At 44.5% G+C, this 18,009-nt stretch overlaps 3 protein-coding genes across 5 annotated transcripts; all 3 read right to left on the bottom strand.

Annotated features, from left to right (window-relative positions):
• Window positions 1-552: 552 nt before the first annotated feature.
• LOC136950956 (ER lumen protein-retaining receptor 2) lies at window positions 553-4,978 on the bottom strand. The gene is made up of 5 exons (XM_067245492.1): window positions 4,699-4,978; window positions 3,279-3,379; window positions 2,745-2,903; window positions 2,389-2,641; window positions 553-2,022 (listed from the first exon to the last, which is right to left on the bottom strand). Exons 1-5 carry the CDS (start codon window positions 4,787-4,789, stop codon window positions 1,988-1,990), a joined length of 639 nt encoding a protein of 212 aa, XP_067101593.1. The 5' UTR covers window positions 4,790-4,978; the 3' UTR covers window positions 553-1,987.
• Window positions 4,979-5,339: 361 nt separating this feature from the next.
• On the bottom strand, window positions 5,340-13,514 carry rab40b (RAB40B, member RAS oncogene family). Of its 2 annotated transcripts, none has more exons than XM_067244798.1 (6): window positions 12,763-13,514; window positions 9,171-9,231; window positions 8,226-8,286; window positions 6,916-6,993; window positions 6,494-6,716; window positions 5,340-6,224 (listed from the first exon to the last, which is right to left on the bottom strand). In XM_067244798.1, exons 1-6 carry the CDS (start codon window positions 12,929-12,931, stop codon window positions 5,929-5,931), a joined length of 888 nt encoding a protein of 295 aa, XP_067100899.1. In that variant the 5' UTR covers window positions 12,932-13,514; the 3' UTR covers window positions 5,340-5,928. The 2 variants fall into 2 exon arrangements, with proteins under 2 accessions (XP_067100899.1, XP_067100900.1); XM_067244799.1 differs by having other exon boundaries at window positions 12,790-13,514.
• Window positions 13,515-14,530: 1,016 nt separating this feature from the next.
• cox11 (cytochrome c oxidase assembly homolog 11 (yeast)) lies at window positions 14,531-16,576 on the bottom strand. 2 transcript variants are annotated; one of them, XM_067244800.1, is made up of 5 exons: window positions 16,513-16,576; window positions 15,676-16,100; window positions 15,404-15,559; window positions 15,111-15,236; window positions 14,531-14,894 (listed from the first exon to the last, which is right to left on the bottom strand). In XM_067244800.1, the coding sequence occupies exons 2-5, from the start codon at window positions 16,030-16,032 to the stop codon at window positions 14,712-14,714; spliced, it is 822 nt and encodes a 273-aa protein (XP_067100901.1). In that variant the 5' UTR covers window positions 16,033-16,100; window positions 16,513-16,576; the 3' UTR covers window positions 14,531-14,711. The 2 variants fall into 2 exon arrangements, with proteins under 2 accessions (XP_067100901.1, XP_067100902.1); XM_067244801.1 differs by having other exon boundaries at window positions 16,508-16,540.
• Between the last annotated feature and the right edge of the window lie 1,433 nt (window positions 16,577-18,009).

Here is an 18,009-nt window from a genome sequence, read left to right as displayed (position 1 = left end):
CATGGAACAACACCACACCCCCAGTGCCCAGAAACCCCACCCCTGCAGTGACTCACATCCTTACACTCAGGCACATTCTGATTCCCAATGGGGCCTTCTCAAGTCCCTACTAGGACTGTGATAAGGTTTTTAGATCGAACATAGAGCTGACCGTACAGGAGATCCCACACAGGGGAATGGCTGTTTAAATGCTGGTTCTGTGAAAGAGGTTACGTGCAGTCCTGTCTTTTCATCACACATGAACCCAGTCACACAGAGGGCCTCCCGTGCACAGCCTTCACTGTAGGGGATATGCTAAACCAAACCGGCCTGTTCACACATGGGAGACGCCTTTTGCATGGCCGGAAGGCAACAAAATATTTAAGCATGGCCACAATCTAAAGGCTCATTGAAGCGCCATCATCCAGAGAAATATCACAGTACCAACATGTTTCTGGTCACCATAATAATACAAAAAAAAATATATAAAAGACATCAGTCATACACACACATCATATCATCATCTATCCTTCCGTCATCAAGTTGTAATAATTGTTAGTCATACATGGGAGCAAGGGTTTTCCTTCGAATCTTTATTTGTGGCGGCAACATCATGCAAAACAAAGCTTATAAAAAAAGGGAAACTACTGGAATGCTTTCTATGCGTGGACAATGATGGCAGACTGGTGTCAAGAAAGTTTGCTGGTACTCCTGTCCAACAGTGTCCATAGTATTGTGCTCAAGCCCAATTATCTACAAGAAAATCTCAGTGAGCTAAGTAATATGCACATCAAGTAGACAATTCTACAGACACAGCTGTTTATTGAATGATAAAAACCCTAACAGTCAGTGAAGTCCTTTGAAGTTTATTTTCCAAAACAGATTACAACCGTGGTCATAACCTACAGTATACTACCAATCAACTCATTTCGATGAAAGAGCCGATGAGTAGTCGTTACAGGTGATGCACCAGATAATGAGTATAATTACAGGTGATACACCATCACAAACCCTGTCTAACAGACATAAGGAATCCAATTGGAAGATGGTGGTAAATTTGAATAAAGAAAGCAATTTACAGCATTGAGCAGTTCACCAGCTGTTTTACACAAACTTGATTGACAGTTGCAGGTGAATTCTACCTTTTCCATCAGTATTTTGAGGACTTGTTACTGGCCACAGCTATGTGTCCCAAAGCCAGTATAGTGAAAGAAGTTCTGCGCTTTTGTATCTACCGTAGATTCAATCATCTCATAGTTTGGTGTTTCATTTAACACATTTCTTTAATGTAAACGTAAAAGATTACGTTCCAGCTGAAGTGGGTTTGGGTTGTTAGTGAAATGGAAAAAATACTCTGACTAACAAGGCTTTGGGAAACCTAGCCGTCCGATGACAGAGGCTGTAACTGGCCATCTACAGGAATGTGCATGGGGCTAAACAACGGAACAAAACCGTCTGGGGAAAAAACTAACAAAAAAAGTTTACCAGCAAAAGCGCAGGGCTCTGATTTCTCCAGATCATGCCCCCTCAATAAGATTCAGGAAAACAATGTACATTTATTGAGATTGCAAATACTTTTACAAACGATTCAATCAATATCAATCTCAAACCACAAGAAGTCCGCTCCAATATCTTACAGTGCCAAATCACAGGCAATCAATGTTTTCAACTCTTAATTGCCAATGTGTCAAATCATAGAGTACACATCTTTATGTAGAAAACCTTTCTCACTGTGTTTTTCTTTATACAGAATAATAAAAAAGTTAAGGCAAGATGCATCAAACAGAAATCCGAAGGCTGTGGGTGCCGGCCGGCTCTGGAGCCCCTGACTGGTCAGACGACGAGACAGGACCCACGGAGAGCCATTCCCATTCGCTCTCTGTCTCAGGCATCTTACTCTGGCTGGGGGGTGGGGGGCGAGGGAGGGTGGGGGGGGGGCACAGGGTCTTCTGCTACCTTACCCCACCACCCTCTCCTGCGAGTCTGCCAAATCTCAGCTCTTTGGCACTTAAGCTGGCAGACTCAGCTTCTTTCCTTTCAAAACTGAAATAGAGAACAGAGAAGGTTAGCGCTCCTGCCTAGCCGAGAGAAAGTTCTCTATAACTGAGGCAATCTTAAAGCCCTTCTGGTAAGGCTGCATACGACTGAACTGACACTGGACTTTAGAACTAGCATGGTTGAGGTTGAGTGACTACTTAGTTAACACTGCCTTTGGCTGAAAACACTATCTACTCATCAATACATGGCGCAGAACAGATAACATCAGCCATGTACAACCTGTCCTACGTCTTGTCAGCCAAGACAAAAGTCAAAGTGCATTCAACCTTTAGTTACGTTACACTAAACTATGAAAAAAAGTCTGTATCTCCACTTCCAAACCCGGTTGAAAACTCCTTGACCACAACTGACCTTTCGTTACGTAGAGATAGAAGAAGTCGCAGTAGAGGATTGTCTGAACCACCCCGGCCACAATGGCGATCATGTCGAAGAAGCCCTCGAAGTAGAAACGCCAGATCCAGTTGATGAGGTAGAGCGCGCGGTAGAGGCCCAGAAAGAACAGGTAGTGGGTGGTGATGGTCTCCGCCTCGCCGGTCTTACTGATCATGAATAGCTGGGGCAAGATGGCCACAGACTCCAGGTAGATGGAGAACGTCCACAGGATCTAGAGTATGGGGAAGGAGACAAGATGAGGTGAAGGAGATGGTTAGAGAGAGGACCAATGGGTAAGTCACAAAGGTATATGTGTGTGTTTTTGCGTGTCTTACCTCTAGGGGAGAGAAGTCATGGTTCACCAGGAAGGCCAGTCCTCCGACAGGAACCACCAGGAACTCCACTCTGAAGGTGTCATGGTTACCGTCGTATGTGGCCTTGAACTTGGCGTAGATCAGGTAGACAGTGGCATATGCACAGCCAATATAGATGACCTGAAACAGTTTCCATCATTAATTACCTGTTCTGAAAGGACCTTCATATACAGTCCGGCAAACCAAAACCCAGATCCACTTTTCAAACTCATTACATTATCATTACCATTAGAAACACCAAATTCTCTGCTAATGTTTGTTTTTTTTGCTGAAGGATTGTACTATACTTAACATTGTGTGCATACGGTGTGGGCTATCAGATGTTTTGAGGAACTTGACATGCAGGGGTAGGCTCAACAATGCAGTGACAGCATACACTGTTGGATTCATGGCTGGATGGCACACTAAGTCTATCCAAGTAGGATATGTTTCTTTAGCACACAAAGGAGTGGCGGTCTGTGCATGTATGTGATCTTTTACACGTGTATCTCCTACCTTCATGGTAGTGTTGTAGAGCGATATGAAGGAGGTGAGGAGGTCCAGGTAGCGCGTGGTGAAGACCAGGGAAAACAGGATCTGGCTTTTTCCAGAGATGCCTGGAACAACACAGTGTCAGTAAGTAAGCACAGTATACCATCTATCCAACAGTCCACACACACTGTTTAGACAGAGAGATAAGTCTGTCCACACAATCAAGAGAGAGAATGTGAGAGAAAGTTCATCTGTCCAGTGAAATGACTGCAATTGAAGATTGTTCTACCAGTCAATACACAATGAGATCACATACAGGCAGGTGATGTATCTGAAGGCCCCAAAAATTCACGTTTACTCCCCCCGACTCCTGGTTGATAGAATCTCAATGGCTTCTCTCCATAGATGATACAATTATTATTAAAGCTGTCACGGTGAGGATGCACTTCTGTTTGGTTTTCTGTTTAAATAAACTATGTAGCAGGATGAAACTTTGATATGTTATCATAATATGACATAACGTCTCCAGATGCAGTGACGGGCTTTGACACTTTTTAGTGTAGGTACTATTGCAGGGATGTACAGGACAACACATTTTAACCATTAACAACCATTTATCCAGATACAGTTAGCGACAGTCAACCACTTCCTCTGACAATCGGAGAACCACGTTCCTGTCTGTAGCTTGCTTGCTGCAACAACTAGTGCTGTCTTAGCACTTTGACTAGTTTATGTTTCTCTATATAGATGTTGCTAACATTACTAGCTAGCGACTTGCCACGTCACTCCTAGGTCAAATCAGGCCAGTCGTCGTGCGGATGAATTGATAAAGTTAAGCTCACAGTTTTCCGCCACAACGGAGATGATGAGCAATGACATACCACACACTAAACGGGTTTAGCTGACCATTCGCCCGGTTGCTTCCCTCGCTGGTGCCCCTGATTGACGTGAGCGAGTGCATTGACAGCAAGAGAAGCAGCTACGGGACAGCAAGCTGAAATGAATGGGGACTTCACAGGGCTCGACTGGTCGGCTAACGTGTGTTACTAGCTAACAACTGCGTAGGCCAGTGCGAATTAACTCAACTATTTATTACATTCATGATCACACACTATAGATTTGCACAAACGCATTTGAATGTAATGCATTAATGAAAGCGACATATCTGTACAGCCTGCATGCTAGTCTAGTATGAACTGTATTCCTACTTAAAAGCTAGGTAACGTTAGGCCGTGTTGGATGCAGAAATGCTATGCTACAGCTAAGAGACCAGCGTACTAGACAGAAGCAGTCAAGCCGGTTAGCTATTTAACTAGCTGGCTAGTATCCACTGTATGTTGACTAGTTAGGAACCACGTTTCATGCAGCTCTATTAATAGGGCTCAAAACTAAGAAAGATTTTGCGTGGTTTGTAAGTTGCACCAAAATAAGGATATTTACTCACCGGCACAGGACCTGGTTTTCCATATTTTTAGCAGCAGGATGATGATGGCTGCTAGGTGGGAAAGATCGCCGGTGAGTCTGAATATGTTCATGTTTCTGCAGGATGCAGGCAACAGTATCTTCTCTAAAGCAAACCAATTTCAGTCAGTTCAGATATGTCTTGCCAACCTCCGTTACTAGTCGTTTAACAACCAAACAAGCGGGTCTGTACGACTAAATTCCTACTCCTCGATGTGAAAATGGCGAGTAATGCGCGACGTGGCCCGGTTACGTGGCCAACGATTGTAGCAGCACCCAATGCAAGCCGGGAAAATGTTGACGCTCATAGAGACAGAAGAGCGACACACCCGTCAGTGGAAGGCGAGGCGGGGCATGTCCGTGATTAGGGTTTTATTACAAAGAAATGGATTACTCACAATTAGGCTACTAACTGTATTTAACCCTTGAGAAATTACTAACAATTTATTCAAGAAGAACCGGACCACACATAACCTGATTCAAAGAAGTTTGGGGTTATGTTTTTAAGATTATTAGATTATACAATTATGTTTTTCATGGAAAAAACATTGCATAGTTCTGCAGTTCTTTAATCCCATACACTATGTATCACCAGTATTATGCTACAAGAAAAACACCCACAAGGATTGTTTGTGAAATTTATTTGAAAGGGTGTTATCAATATTTATTATTGTGCAAAACAGGCGCATTTGTTTGTCTGTCTTTGGTGTTGAGTCACCTCTTCAAAGATTGTACACTGTAAACTGAAACCAGGTACAAACCCTACTGCGAATAACAACAATATAGTATCAAACGGACACATTTTCTATAGTACAAATATAATACACAAAAACATTTTTTTTCTTCAAGAGTTGCTGGTTTGAAATGCCACATTACATAAAGTGAGAGAAGCATTTTAAAGCATTGTTGTGAAAAGGTTTTCTCGAGCCGTAGTCATTTATTCACATGCACTCAGTGACACGTAAGGATGCCTTTGAAGGACTGCATTCGTGGACTGAACCAATAGGACATTAGCATTTACGGCCTTGTTAAGGGTGTATCCAGCCTCTCTTGGCTATGGCACCTTTCCAGCTCTGCTCTCCCAGCTCATAGCTTAGGGCCTGAAGCTCTGCGTTGTTTTAGCACAGAATAGCTGTTCTGAGCAGGGGCCATTTCCTGTTCCCTCTGAGACAGCTTCCCATCCTGCAAACTCTCCCTTTCTGTGCTGCTATTGCTAGGATATCTTGCAGCTGTTACGCGCACAGCTCTGGGCTGGGCTGACTGGTGGGCGGATTAGTTTGGGTTTCTTCAGCAATACCCCTCCTGTCCTCTTGATGGCACTGTGATCACTGGGAGTGTTGGCTATGACGGAGTAGGAGCGTCCGTGCATCATGCGTGCGTTGAGGCCGTTGGCCATGGAGAAGGACTTGAGGTGTGACTGCAGGGCCAGAGGCAGAGGCAGCTTGTCCACCAGGTGGACCGGGGTGCATGACACAATGGAGCGACAACACAAGTCCTGTAGACTCAGCACTGTGAAGGGGGGAGAGAGGGGGAGGAGAAGGAGGGAGGAGATGGAGAAAGAGAGGTGGAGCATCATTTTACAATAAGCAGTTAAACACCACTAGAGGGCATGCTTATTGGAAGTAGAAAGAGAACCAGGATATGACATCAGTTCATGAGCTTACAGCTCACTGTTTCTTGCTTAAACAGGACAAGCATCACTTACATACAGACACTACGTTCCCTCTCTCACGCTCACACATATAAACATACACAGGTATACACACATCCACCCTCACCTCTGTTGGGCTTCCATAGTCTCTCCATCCCATGTCTCATCAGTACCGTCCGGGCCAGCTCTGTGAAGGACTCTGTGATGTTGAAGTTGCAAAGGGGGCTGACCTCAAAGAACGTGACCTTTAACCTCTCAGCGTACAGCTGGGCTTGCTCCGTGGTTACCTGACGCTTGTAGGCCAGGTGCAGGCGGTTCCCTACCAGGATTTTTGGCACTCCTGGTGCATGCTGGGAACCAGGAAGAAAAGGTGAAGAGAGGGAGAGAGCTCCTGTGAGAGTGCTTGCTGACGGTAGACGGTACATTTTTGCACACCCAATGTGTAATGATGTCCATCCAATTGATTACATCTGAATTTAATTTTCTTTCAAATAGACATCAAAGGTACACACTGCACACTTGGATTTCACAGAAGTAAGGAAGTCTCACCTCATCTATCTCCTTGATCCACCTGTCAATGCCATCGAAGGACCAGCGATTGCTGATGTCATAGACCAAGATAACTCCCTGAGAGAGAGAGATAGATTTATTTGGCTTTGATTGAGAGTGGTATTCTTAAACACACAAGCTCTGTGGTTCTCAGATCCAGCACTCATATTACAGTGTGAGGTAGGAATGTCTGCTGACAGGGGAACCCTAGAATCCAGTGGGAAATGACCCATTCCTGTGTACTGTAAAGGAAAACACAGAGTTTGTTGAACTGCAGTTAGGTTTTTACCTCTGGGACCAGGAACTAGTGTGTTTGAATGTGAAGATTACTACACATACACGCTTGTGCACACACACACACACACACACACACACAAGTACACACACACACACCCACTAACTTGGATGATTACTTTGTCTATGTGGACACAACGTTCAAGCTGCTGGCGGGGGTGGCATCATCACCATGGTTACTATAGTGTGTTCACAGTAATGGGTCTATGAGTAAGGACAACAATATTAACTTAGCATCCTTAGTAGGTGAGGACAATACGGGGGAACACTGGTTTACAGTTGGTTTTGATGGGTTTCTGTTTCAATGATAAGTGTGACTCAACTCACATTTTCAACTCCAAAATGTTGGCTCACTTAAAAGTGTGATGGGAAGACAGTAATTCAGTATCCACAGTTGTTTTAGGAGGAATGTGTTTACCAGATGTATTATGGTTTTGATTTGGAATTTTCCCATTAGAGTTTGAGGGTATTGTTTAGGGTTTATTACTGTTGAAGGCTTTGTTGTTAGATAGTTTCATTGCTGAGGGTTTGGGAATGTTGCTGAGAGCTAGAGGCATTGCTGAAGGTTAGGTTATTCTGGGTTCTTGGTTCTTTAGGATCAGAGGATCTTCCCAGGGCTACAGTGCATGCTTTAAAAAGCATTCATGGGCGACCTAGCCTTCACTCTCATGTGTGTAACCATCACTATAAAGACAACAGACACCCAACCACACATCCTGTTTCAAAAGGAAATCTGTAACCTGTCTAGATGGATATCAGATGAGATTTCTGATCGAATAATGGAAACATGTATCAGTTTTTCCTTGTTTCTTATGGGGAACCTGCGTACCACATGTATGTTAAAACACCTGAATTACTTTCAAAATACTCTAAACCAAGATTAAGTCAGAGTTCCCATGCCTATTCAGTTTAGACATACCAAAGAAACCCTTGGATAACAATGACATGGACACATACATACACATGCATTTTGAACACATTCACATACATACACACATACATATTCACACACCCACCTGTGCCCCTCTTGAGTAAGATCTAAATATGGTGCAGAAGCGACCTTGGCCCGAGGTGTCCCTGAAACACACAAGGGTCAGAGGTTAAGCAGCTGTCAATCAAACCAACACACACTAGTGTCTCTGCCTTCTGTCCTGGCTTAGTGAGGTGTGAGGGGAACGTCCCTGCTGTAGCAGGGGCCCCACCCATCTAGGGGTCAAGAGCTCTGAATGTCGAGAGGTTGAACTCTCAGGAATAGCGTTTGCAGGTGTAGAGGGTGATTGTTTATGTACATTACACTGTAACAAATCAAATTCACACAGTTAAGATCTGACCGAGCATGAGCAGTGTGGAGTTTGTGCAGGTCTGAATTCCAGAGCAGGGTTTGGTTTGGCAGACTGCTGCTCTGCACTCAGGAGAGAGCAAAAGCTGACTCACACACAAAAATGCTTGTATAGTGCTCATGAACAGAATCATAACTGTACTGATGTCCTATAGTCCTCCGACAATATACAGTATAGCATACTAATGTAAGGCTGAACCAGTGTTTCAATACGGGGTGCCTGCTGGCTCAAGGACCAAGCTGATGCTTTGTCTGACTCAGTACTGCCCGTTCATTTGTGTATTTCTGGTATGATATAAAATGATGCAGATCAATAATCCCGGATATTGACTGTTCGTGAGTGAGAGACTACATGAAGGGAGAGAGGAGAACCAGCAAGCCTCGTTCACTGGTGGACCCAAGATTGCAAGTTAGCCAGCAGTGACTGGAGTGTAGCAAGAAGAGGCAACCCCCCCACCCCCCTCCCACCCCCATTCTGCTCAACCAAAACGTCTGAGCCTGTAACACATCAAACATGGTTTCTGATTAACTATTCAGCACAGTCTAAAAGCAAAATCCTCTAAAAATAATACTGGCATGTGATGAGGACCACGGTTTGTGTGTGCGTGTGTGGGTATGTTACCATAGTTGGAGTTTGATTCTTCTTCCATCAAGGAGGATAGTGGTCGTCTTATAGTCAATTCCTGTCAACGATGAAAAACATTCTCATTAAATCACTGTTCATTTTCGGTCTGAGCTGTCCTTATCCTCCAACACCTCCCAGGTGTCTGATGGGAAAATGCAGTTGCATGTGTGTGTGTGTGTGTGTGTGTGTGTGTGTGTGTGTGTGTGTGTGTGTGTGTGTGTGTGTGTGTGTGACTGTAAAACACAGAGAGACAAGACAGTGAGAGAAACGGAACGAGTGTGAGAGGGGCAGAAACAGAAAGAGAAAAGGAAAAAGAGAGACAGGGAAATAGAAAGCAAGAGAAAGAGAAGAAGAAAGACCAGAGATTATGAAATTCCCATCACTGGGCCACTCTGTAATGTCAGGCAGATAGCTTCCCCGTACCCCACCGGTGTGTGTTTGTGACTCACACACCTCAGAAGGATACAAGTGTTTTAACATCCAAACATAGTACAGTACCCAATGATGGTTCGAATGACTCACACACCCACGCATGCACACACACATTAGCTGTTAATATTATGCCACTGTCACAAGCGTCATCTATAGGAACAAAAGCACTGAAGGTTCCTTCTTTATTACAGTAATTAACAGGAAATGGCTAAGCTCCCTGGAATTAAATACATGGTGCTCTTAGCCATCGTAAGGCTCAATAAATACACTAACGCTCTCACATTCACAGATTTACACTACTGCTTAAGAGAGGAGCAGCATGTAGTATAATAAAAGAGAGTACAAATAGAAATAATGCAATCCATCAAATCTAAATACAGCAGAGAGAAAGAGATAAACAAAAACAAAAGTGAGGGGAGAGGGAGTTGAAGGGAGGTGGAGAGATGGAGACAGACACAGAAAGGGTGACAAAGAGAAAGAGAGTGACAGAAACTTGTGCCAGATCAGTGGTGGCATCTGGACGTTTTCCCTTCCTGGCTTATGTGACCGGGGATTGCTCATGTTGAGCAAGGTATGTTTATACTAACAAATACAAACACACTTTAACATCCATTGCAGTCAGTGTTGTATCTGTACAGAGCAGAAAACTGCATATGGAGGAACTGAAGATAGAGAGGCAGAGAGAGGGAGAGAGAGGGAGAGAGAGGAAGAGAATTGGAGATAGGATGTGTGTGTGTGTGTTTGTATACAATCCCGAAGTGCTCCATAAACATGTACAGTCCAGTGCCTGCTGTAACCAACACTAACACAAGACCTGACCATCCATTAAAAAACAAAACTTCCTTTCCAGTCAGGGATTATGTAGCAGAACGATCAATCCATAACCCTTACTCATTATTTAGTCAATGGAGGGAGGGAAGGACAGGACAGGAGAGGTGGGATGTTATGTAACGTGTTGCTTGCCAGCTGGCGAAGGCAGGCTTCATAGAATGGCCACTCAGGGGGCCTCTGTCACAACACTGGAAGATAAAAAATACTCTAATCTGACCTACACACACACACACACACACATTCTGACACACAGAGACAGACGGACACAAACACACAAAACATCTTGTTGGGCGTCCAAGTGGAGTGATAATGTTGCGTAAGCAGCCATGATCAGTCTAATGTTTGTTGACAGACATCACAATAACATGGCTGTGTTAGCTGGCAGGCCTACCTTGGCTTCACACACACAGACACACACAGACACACACACACGCACACACACACACACACACACACACACACACAGGGGAGTGACCCTCCTATTAGCATTTTGGATCCCATATACAGACACAAAAACGTCTAAATGTGTTAAATCCGAGAATGTTCTGTATTGTTCTTTCAGCAAGGTGCAGGTGCCCGTGAGACAGAGAGGACACAACACAGGTCACTCCTCTCCCTTCCTCCATTTGTCTCCATCTCTCTATTTCACCTCTCAACCATCTGTTATACAGTGATGAAATGGACAGTTATCGCTCTCTCTCTTCCCATATGCCATGTCTAAAGCACGTGCTGTATTGAAATCCACCTCTTTTGTCCTTTTCTCTCAGCTTTTTCTCAAGAGAGACAGCTGCTTCTACTTTTGAGCGTCTGAAGAAATATTGACAGTACACGTGTTTGTATTTGTTTGTGTCCTGAGATGTGATGTTTCATCCAAGGTCACTTTCTCTGTCTGAGTTGGGATCAAAATTAGTCATGTCCTGGCATCAGCATCCCCCACAGAAAAATACACAAATACTTGCATGCCACCTCACACACACACACACACACACACACACACACACACACACACACACACACACACACACACACACACACACACACACAAGGTCTGTAATCCAAACAGTTCAAATACAGCCTTTGACTCTGTTCTCAGACGATCAGTTTGGAGGTCTTCTATACAGAGGTGAAAGGACTGTGAACCAAGTGGGAGGGGATACCAGTTATGGATACAAATTGCAGTAATAAAGATTGACCGAAACCTTTAAACTCAATGAGAAGATGAGTCTGCTGTGGAACATGGGCATGAATGAACAACTGAATTACTACATGAATTAGCTACATGAACATATCCCAGGTAAATGATAGAGAAAGACAGAGATAACAAATGAGATGGAGACTGCATGTTTTCTGTATGCTTTGGTGGTTTGTTTGTTTGTGTGTGTTCTGAGCTGTAACCAAGTGACCCATATAGAAGGTTCAGTGGCCAGAGTATTGGATTCCAAGGAGGAGAAAGAGAGATTCCAGAATTCCTGTGGTTCCTCTAGTGAGAGGTTCTACAACCTTACACACACAAACACACACACACACACACAAATATATATAATTTCATACACAGACACATTCATCTCCAGAATTAAATAATTGTGGTTGCTTTACTGAGGACTAGTAAAAAGGCAAACAGAGAAAATAAGGTAATTAGCAGCTCATTTAGTCTAATCAGTCACAGCTGTTTTACTGGTCCAAATCTACCTACGGGTAGATATAAAGTAACCTGAACCTGGTTCCTGTAGCAAACAATTAATATACAGTTTCAGAGTAGAAACTACAGTAGAAACTATATTATTGGTTTTGGATACTGCAGTTTTCCCACAGCTGCAGCAACAAGCACAGTCATGCCTGGGATGTCAACTGGGTAGAACCCTCCTACTGTTACACCTGGGACCACTAGAACCTGCTGCTCAGTTCACACCTCCAGCTCAGCTGCCACAGATAAGAACAATGTTGCATTCTAGTGTGAGAGGGATGTGAAATCTGAACCCAAGAAAAAAATAGCACCATTGTTGTATTTTACTAACAACTTCACTAAACCACTTCCAGTTCAGACCAGTCTGTCCAATCTACCACTGTCTGTCTGTCTGTCTGTCTGTCTGTCTGTCTGTCTCTGTCTGTTCTATGTCGGTCAGTTTAGTCTTGGTATGAGACTCTGATCCTAAATATAACCTTCTGAGGAAGATGTCTACTCCTGCTTGGCCATCGTCTGACGTCCAGTGTAATCCAAAAGCTCAAATAACATTGACCATGTGCAGAGAGACTGCAATGTTTTCAATTATAATTCGTCAAGACACTTTTAGAACCTGAACAATTGTAGTAAAATCTGTGATGTTACCGTTTCTTCCCCATCTTGCACACGTACCCATGTTGTAACCATAAGGAGACTCGGTGGCCCCATCCTGGAGGCTGGCCAGTATCTCCCCTTTCCCAACATCGCTGTCCCCGACCAGGAGAAACTTGAGCAGAAAGTCGTAGGCCTTGGCGGGGCTGGCTCTGTGAGTCATCCTCACGGAAAGGGACGGCTGTGTTCCATTGTGGAACGGTGAACAAGAAGCGCGTCTTCTATCACTCTCAGCATTAACGGCCCATTCCAGGATGGAGCACAGGAGAAGAGAACTGCAGTGTGGATGACAGATTACCGTTTCACTTCACGTAGCCTATTGTCTTTTTAAACTTCTTTAAATGCTTCTCGTGATTGGAATTCAAATACAAAACTGTCCATGACTTAAATACGTTCCATAAGTAAAATTTGACAATCAGCGGTCCTTTTAACGACCCAAGCTTGAGTGAAAGCTACAAGTGTCCAATTTGCCACTGATGCGACACAATGTAACATAAAATTGTGTAATGTAACGAAGACCACGAGTAGCCTATTCCAGCAGCAACTCGCGTGCGGGCGTCTTCCTTCATTCGCTAAAGCACAATTCCTTAAATCCCATTTTCGTGAATAGAAATCTTGTAACGATTGAGTCCTTTTAAGGACTGTCAGCCACACTGTGCTGTAGACTATCCTACATCTGGCGATTCTCTTTTAGTCATCCCGATCTCCTGCTGGTTCCTCCGACGGAGCGGTGGAGGGTCGGGCTGTGTGCTTTGCTACGGTTGGCTCATCCATTGGGTTGCTAGGGCAGCCTTGAATCTGTAGTAGACGCTGAAAACGTCCGTCAAAAATCCATAAATACCCGTGTTGATGGAGGGGAGTGGCGAGCTGTGGATTGAGTAAGAATTGGGTGCCGCTGACTGCAGTTCAGTAACGTATTACTTCATCATGCTGAAGGATAAACATCGATCTATATTATCTGGTCCTGGGTCAGTGTTGGGGACCGCCCGCAGCCTGACAGGGCCAGAACAGCATGCTCGGTTTGTTGTTGTTTTGGCTCACCACGATTTCTGACGTAGCCCCTTGACAGAGGAGACAGGCCGGATTGTTTAATTTGAAAACAATGACCATAAAGAAGGCTACATTTTGTAGAGAAAGCATGCAACCACTGAACAAATGACCTCATAATGATATGCCAAATGGATAAACAAAGTCAGCTTTATCGCATTCTGGCTATTCGGGCTGGAAACCAAATTAAAATGCAGTCAGGCCTTTAATAAAAAAGTAGGGACATCCTATGCAAAAATAACATACAACGGTACAACGATAACAGTGCCTAATCCTTGGGTTGCAGAGGTATCTTATTATTAACAGTGTTGAGGATGCCTCAGGTCTGTTGATCAGACTCCGTTATGTAATGCAGAGGAGCTGGCAGAACTGAGACCATTACGTAATTACCGACATGCAGGATACAGACGGTCAGCTCTAACATGCCCAAATACATTTGTTATGTCAATGTCGGAGGACAATACAACTTGATCAGCCCTATACACACTGCAGGAGTGTCAGGTCAGATCACGAGGCTTAGCCAATGTTGACTTTCAACCATGTCCAGCGTCCCAGCCGTTTTTATATATCACATTACTTTACTGACGGTGAATATAATTTTACTGAGTTTAATCTGTGGACACGAAAAATTACAACCCTCTGCTGCCATCTAGTGTTGAAATGGTGGTACACAATGCGATTACATCTGTCATGGTGATAATCGAATTCCAGAGGCTAACACAAAATCATAATTTATTTTATAACACGAAACCCACATGAAATGGTATCTTGGAGCATTCTGATTATCTATGTACATACACTGTCTCTTCTGTGTCCTCCTTGAACGAGGGGAGCGTTAAACAATGATTGTGAACATGGTTTAGTCTGTAGAGCGGCTGTTGGGCCAGAGCACAGCTCTAGCTGTACCCAGGCAAAGGCAGCTTCTGGCCCTCCTTGGCCTCGAAGAAGGTGTAGGAGAGGGTGATGGTGTCGACCCGCGCCATGCGAGGATCCTCGTCAAACTCCGGGTCGATGTAGAAGAAGACGGGCATGTCCACCTCCTCGTGAGGATTCAACCTCTGCTCTTCAAAGCAGAAACACTGAGAGAGAAACACACACACCCACACACACACTGTGTCAGTATTTCTACGTGCAGACCCTTCACTACTTGCAGCCGATTTATACTTCTCCGTTTTTTTTCTTGTCCGTGATTTTACACAATCACTCTCTGTGTGAGTTAGACTCATCAATTGGACGGAAGGGTGTGTTCTGCTACCCAGGCGCCAGAGTCCTTCCTGCAGTCTAAACAGACCTACCTGGATCTTGTTGAAGTACTGTCCTGCATCAAAGGGAACCACGTTGTAGGTGGAGATGCCAATAACAGGTTTGTCTGTGGGGTTCCTGGCTTTGTAAAATGCAAGGGCAGTCTCTCCTGGAACCACCTGAAACACAAACACACATCATACAGACACACACACACACAAAGAGACAAGCGATAAAGATAAATAGATCTTAGAGGAACAGAAGATGAGGGGAACAGACTGATGACCAGGAAGGGAAAGACTGAAAGAAGCAACAGCAGATGTCAAGACCATGAGTCCAGTCTTACATAGATTTCTGATTGCTGAGGACGGAAGTTCCACTGCATGCTGGCGTGGGTGTCGGCATTGAAGGTGATCTTGATGATGCGGTCCTTCACCGGCTTCATGGTTTCCACCTGCTCCGTATCGTGGCCTGCCACCGCGGTGCCTCCCAGCCCTGACGCCTAGACCGCAGCAACACCGAAGACAGACACTGACAACACCTTCAAGGCCTATACCATTCCAGACACGACTGTAATCTGATCTGTACCTCTGTACTCTCTCTCTCCCTCCTTCTCACCTGGCAGTACAACCTGTAGAGTGGCACTGCAGCGTAGGACATGCCAATCATGCCCACCCCTGCCGCAGCAATATAGGTCAGCACTGTCTTGTTCCGGGTCCTCCATTCCTCCTCCTGATTCCAGCCGCCCTTCTTCCTCTTGGCCCCCCGAGTCTGGGTGTGGAAGCAGGGAGGAATCTTTCTGAAGAGAAGCTGCTGCGTCTGGCTGTGCAGCCCTCTTAGCCCTTCACTCTGCACATCTCGCACACAGCTCTGTAGACCCCTCGAGCCTCCACTCTGCACACCCCGGAGACAGGACAGCAGGGCTGAGCTTTGTGAGCAGGCTAGGCTCTGGCGGAAGAAGATGGGGACTGGCATGGCTGCGGGGAAGAGGCCAACGCTAGCCTTTAGAGTAATCCTATGTTGCCTCTCACAGCAGGAGTTCCCTGGTTAGGGAAAGATACATTATAAATTCTACTGGCTTGATAATTGGCTGCAGTTGTCTGATGCTACCTAACAGGTGCCGTGTAACCACCACATAATCGATGTCGACAGTACAAGTAGCTAGCTAGTGTACAGTACATGCTGTGTAACTATGTGGTGTGTCTAGGATAGCGAGAAGAGCTAGGTCGCATGTGTAAAAGACATTTGAAAGACGTCCACTCATGGAAATATTGAATAACACAGTTATCCGTTACTGTATCAAGATGTAGTAAAGGATTTAAAACTAGTATCTCGCTATCTAGTGCTACTGTAACTATTTTCTAGTTTAGACTGTGACAGCTTACGATGACACTGTACGGGTTAGTTTTACGTCGCTAAAAGATTAGTAAGCAACTTTTAGATTACAAACCTTACCGGGAAAATCTGTCGTCAAATTCACCCTTGGATTGAATGTTACAAAATCAACACGGGTAGATTGTCATAGTGGTGGTGCACCAGCTTGACATTCTCGGTGGAAAGAAATTGTTAATGTCAATGGTTCCGCATAGTTGGATGTTCTGCAGTCACTAAAGCTAATAGTTTGTATTTATTTTTTATTTTCGAAGTTTCCTGTTGACTTACACCGTGTCCTTTATAGCTACAAACCAGACAACCATTTACACGTATGCTCAGTTTTAGACGGACACTTCGGGCAACACAAAACATTGGGTAACCCAAAGCGCCACTAGTTGTAGCTGCAATCCTTTTGTTAATACCAGGTGTCTTGAAATGCTATCTTACCTTGTCTAATGTGACCTACCAGGGCTTACTGGCTCACATCAAGGTTAAGGTTAGGGTTTGCCCAATACCGGTGTCGTGCCAAGGCACTTATCCCCATCAGGATTTGCATCCCCTGGCCGCGGGAGGGCGCGTGCATTCAGAGAAGGCAGCGGAGTTTAACTGCTGCACCTCGAATTCACCGCTAAAATGGCACAAATAGCAACGTGGAAGACTCGACAGGGTTTTCCATAGTAGCCTATCAAGGGACTCGTGTATCTACATGAATACGTTTATTTGTCTGTTACATTAAGGCGACATGTGAATTGTTTAATGCGTCGTTTAATATTGTGGATTAATCGACAGTGTTTTCTAAAGTTCCATATTGCCATGCACCTTAGCTACATAGGCCGACTGATAGGCCTATCTATGTGACTCGACATCACATGCAGGTTTATGAATATTTTTTCCTTTAATATAGGCTACCTCCATCTGTCCATTCTCTGTGGGTGTGGTCTGACAAGAATGCCGTCTTTGCTAACCAGTCCCTCCCTGCCCTCTAACGGGATTTCTGGTTAAATTTAATTAATTAATATGGCTTTTGAATTAACAGCTTTGTTCACTTGTCTACCATATGAGTTACAGAGGGGATACACATTACATCAGGCCGTTTGTTCACTTGATATAATGTGTACCCCATCCCCTAACATGCAAAGGGTCTGTCCTGCCATCATGTGTTATTTTCTGTAAATAATAAATATTTAGGTAATAGATTAGAGGTTAGAGGTTTTAAAAAAACAGTTTGAAGTGTTTTTTCTTCCATGTATTTTTCAGTCGAACGTGTGTGTGTGAGTGTATGTTTGACAGCATGTGTGCGTAGGCAACGTGTGTGTGCTTCTGTGTGTATGTCTTCCCCAGTGCCAGTCAGTGGACAAAAGGATAAGGTTCAGGCAGAGACAGCCAGTGTTGGACGTGTATCAGAGTGGATTAGTGAAGAGAGGTAAGCGTGCCTCTCCCTCTGTCTAGGCGGATTTCCGTTCCAGATCAACCCTGGTTGAACCATTACTGCCGTCTCCTCTCATCTCATCTACAAACTACTGACTCTTCTTTCATGGCTGTGCAGTATGTGTGTGTATGAGTGAGTGTGATTGTGTG

This window comes from Osmerus mordax, chromosome 10 (assembly GCF_038355195.1).
Source record: "Osmerus mordax isolate fOsmMor3 chromosome 10, fOsmMor3.pri, whole genome shotgun sequence".
Classification (NCBI taxonomy): Eukaryota; Metazoa; Chordata; class Actinopteri; order Osmeriformes; family Osmeridae; genus Osmerus; species Osmerus mordax.
This window is presented reverse-complemented; position numbering and strand designations above follow the sequence as displayed.

Bases quoted from the DNA above. Each gene is read 5' to 3' on its own strand.
- LOC136950956 (XM_067245492.1), bottom strand. From the start codon at position 4,789: ATGAACATATTCAGACTCACCGGCGATCTTTCCCACCTAGCAGCCATC. The intron at 2,904-3,278 runs GTAGGAGATACA...AAACTGTTTCAG, and splicing joins TCTACAACACTACCATGAAG to GTCATCTATATTGGCTGTGC. The intron at 2,642-2,744 runs GTAAGACACGCA...CCCATACTCTAG, and splicing joins ATGACTTCTCTCCCCTAGAG to ATCCTGTGGACGTTCTCCAT.
- rab40b (XM_067244798.1), bottom strand. From the start codon at position 12,931: ATGACTCACAGAGCCAGCCCCGCCAAGGCCTACGACTTTCTGCTCAAG. The intron at 9,232-12,762 runs GTAACATCACAG...CATCGTTGACAG, and splicing joins TGCAAGATGGGGAAGAAACG to GAATTGACTATAAGACGACC. The intron at 6,994-8,225 runs GTGGGTGTGTGA...TCTCTCTCTCAG, and splicing joins CTTACTCAAGAGGGGCACAG to GGAGTTATCTTGGTCTATGA.
- cox11 (XM_067244800.1), bottom strand. From the start codon at position 16,032: ATGCCAGTCCCCATCTTCTTCCGCCAGAGCCTAGCCTGCTCACAAAGC. The intron at 15,237-15,403 runs GTAAGACTGGAC...TTTGTGTTTCAG, and splicing joins CTCAGCAATCAGAAATCTAT to GTGGTTCCAGGAGAGACTGC. The intron at 14,895-15,110 runs GTAGGTCTGTTT...TTTCTCTCTCAG, and splicing joins AGTACTTCAACAAGATCCAG to TGTTTCTGCTTTGAAGAGCA.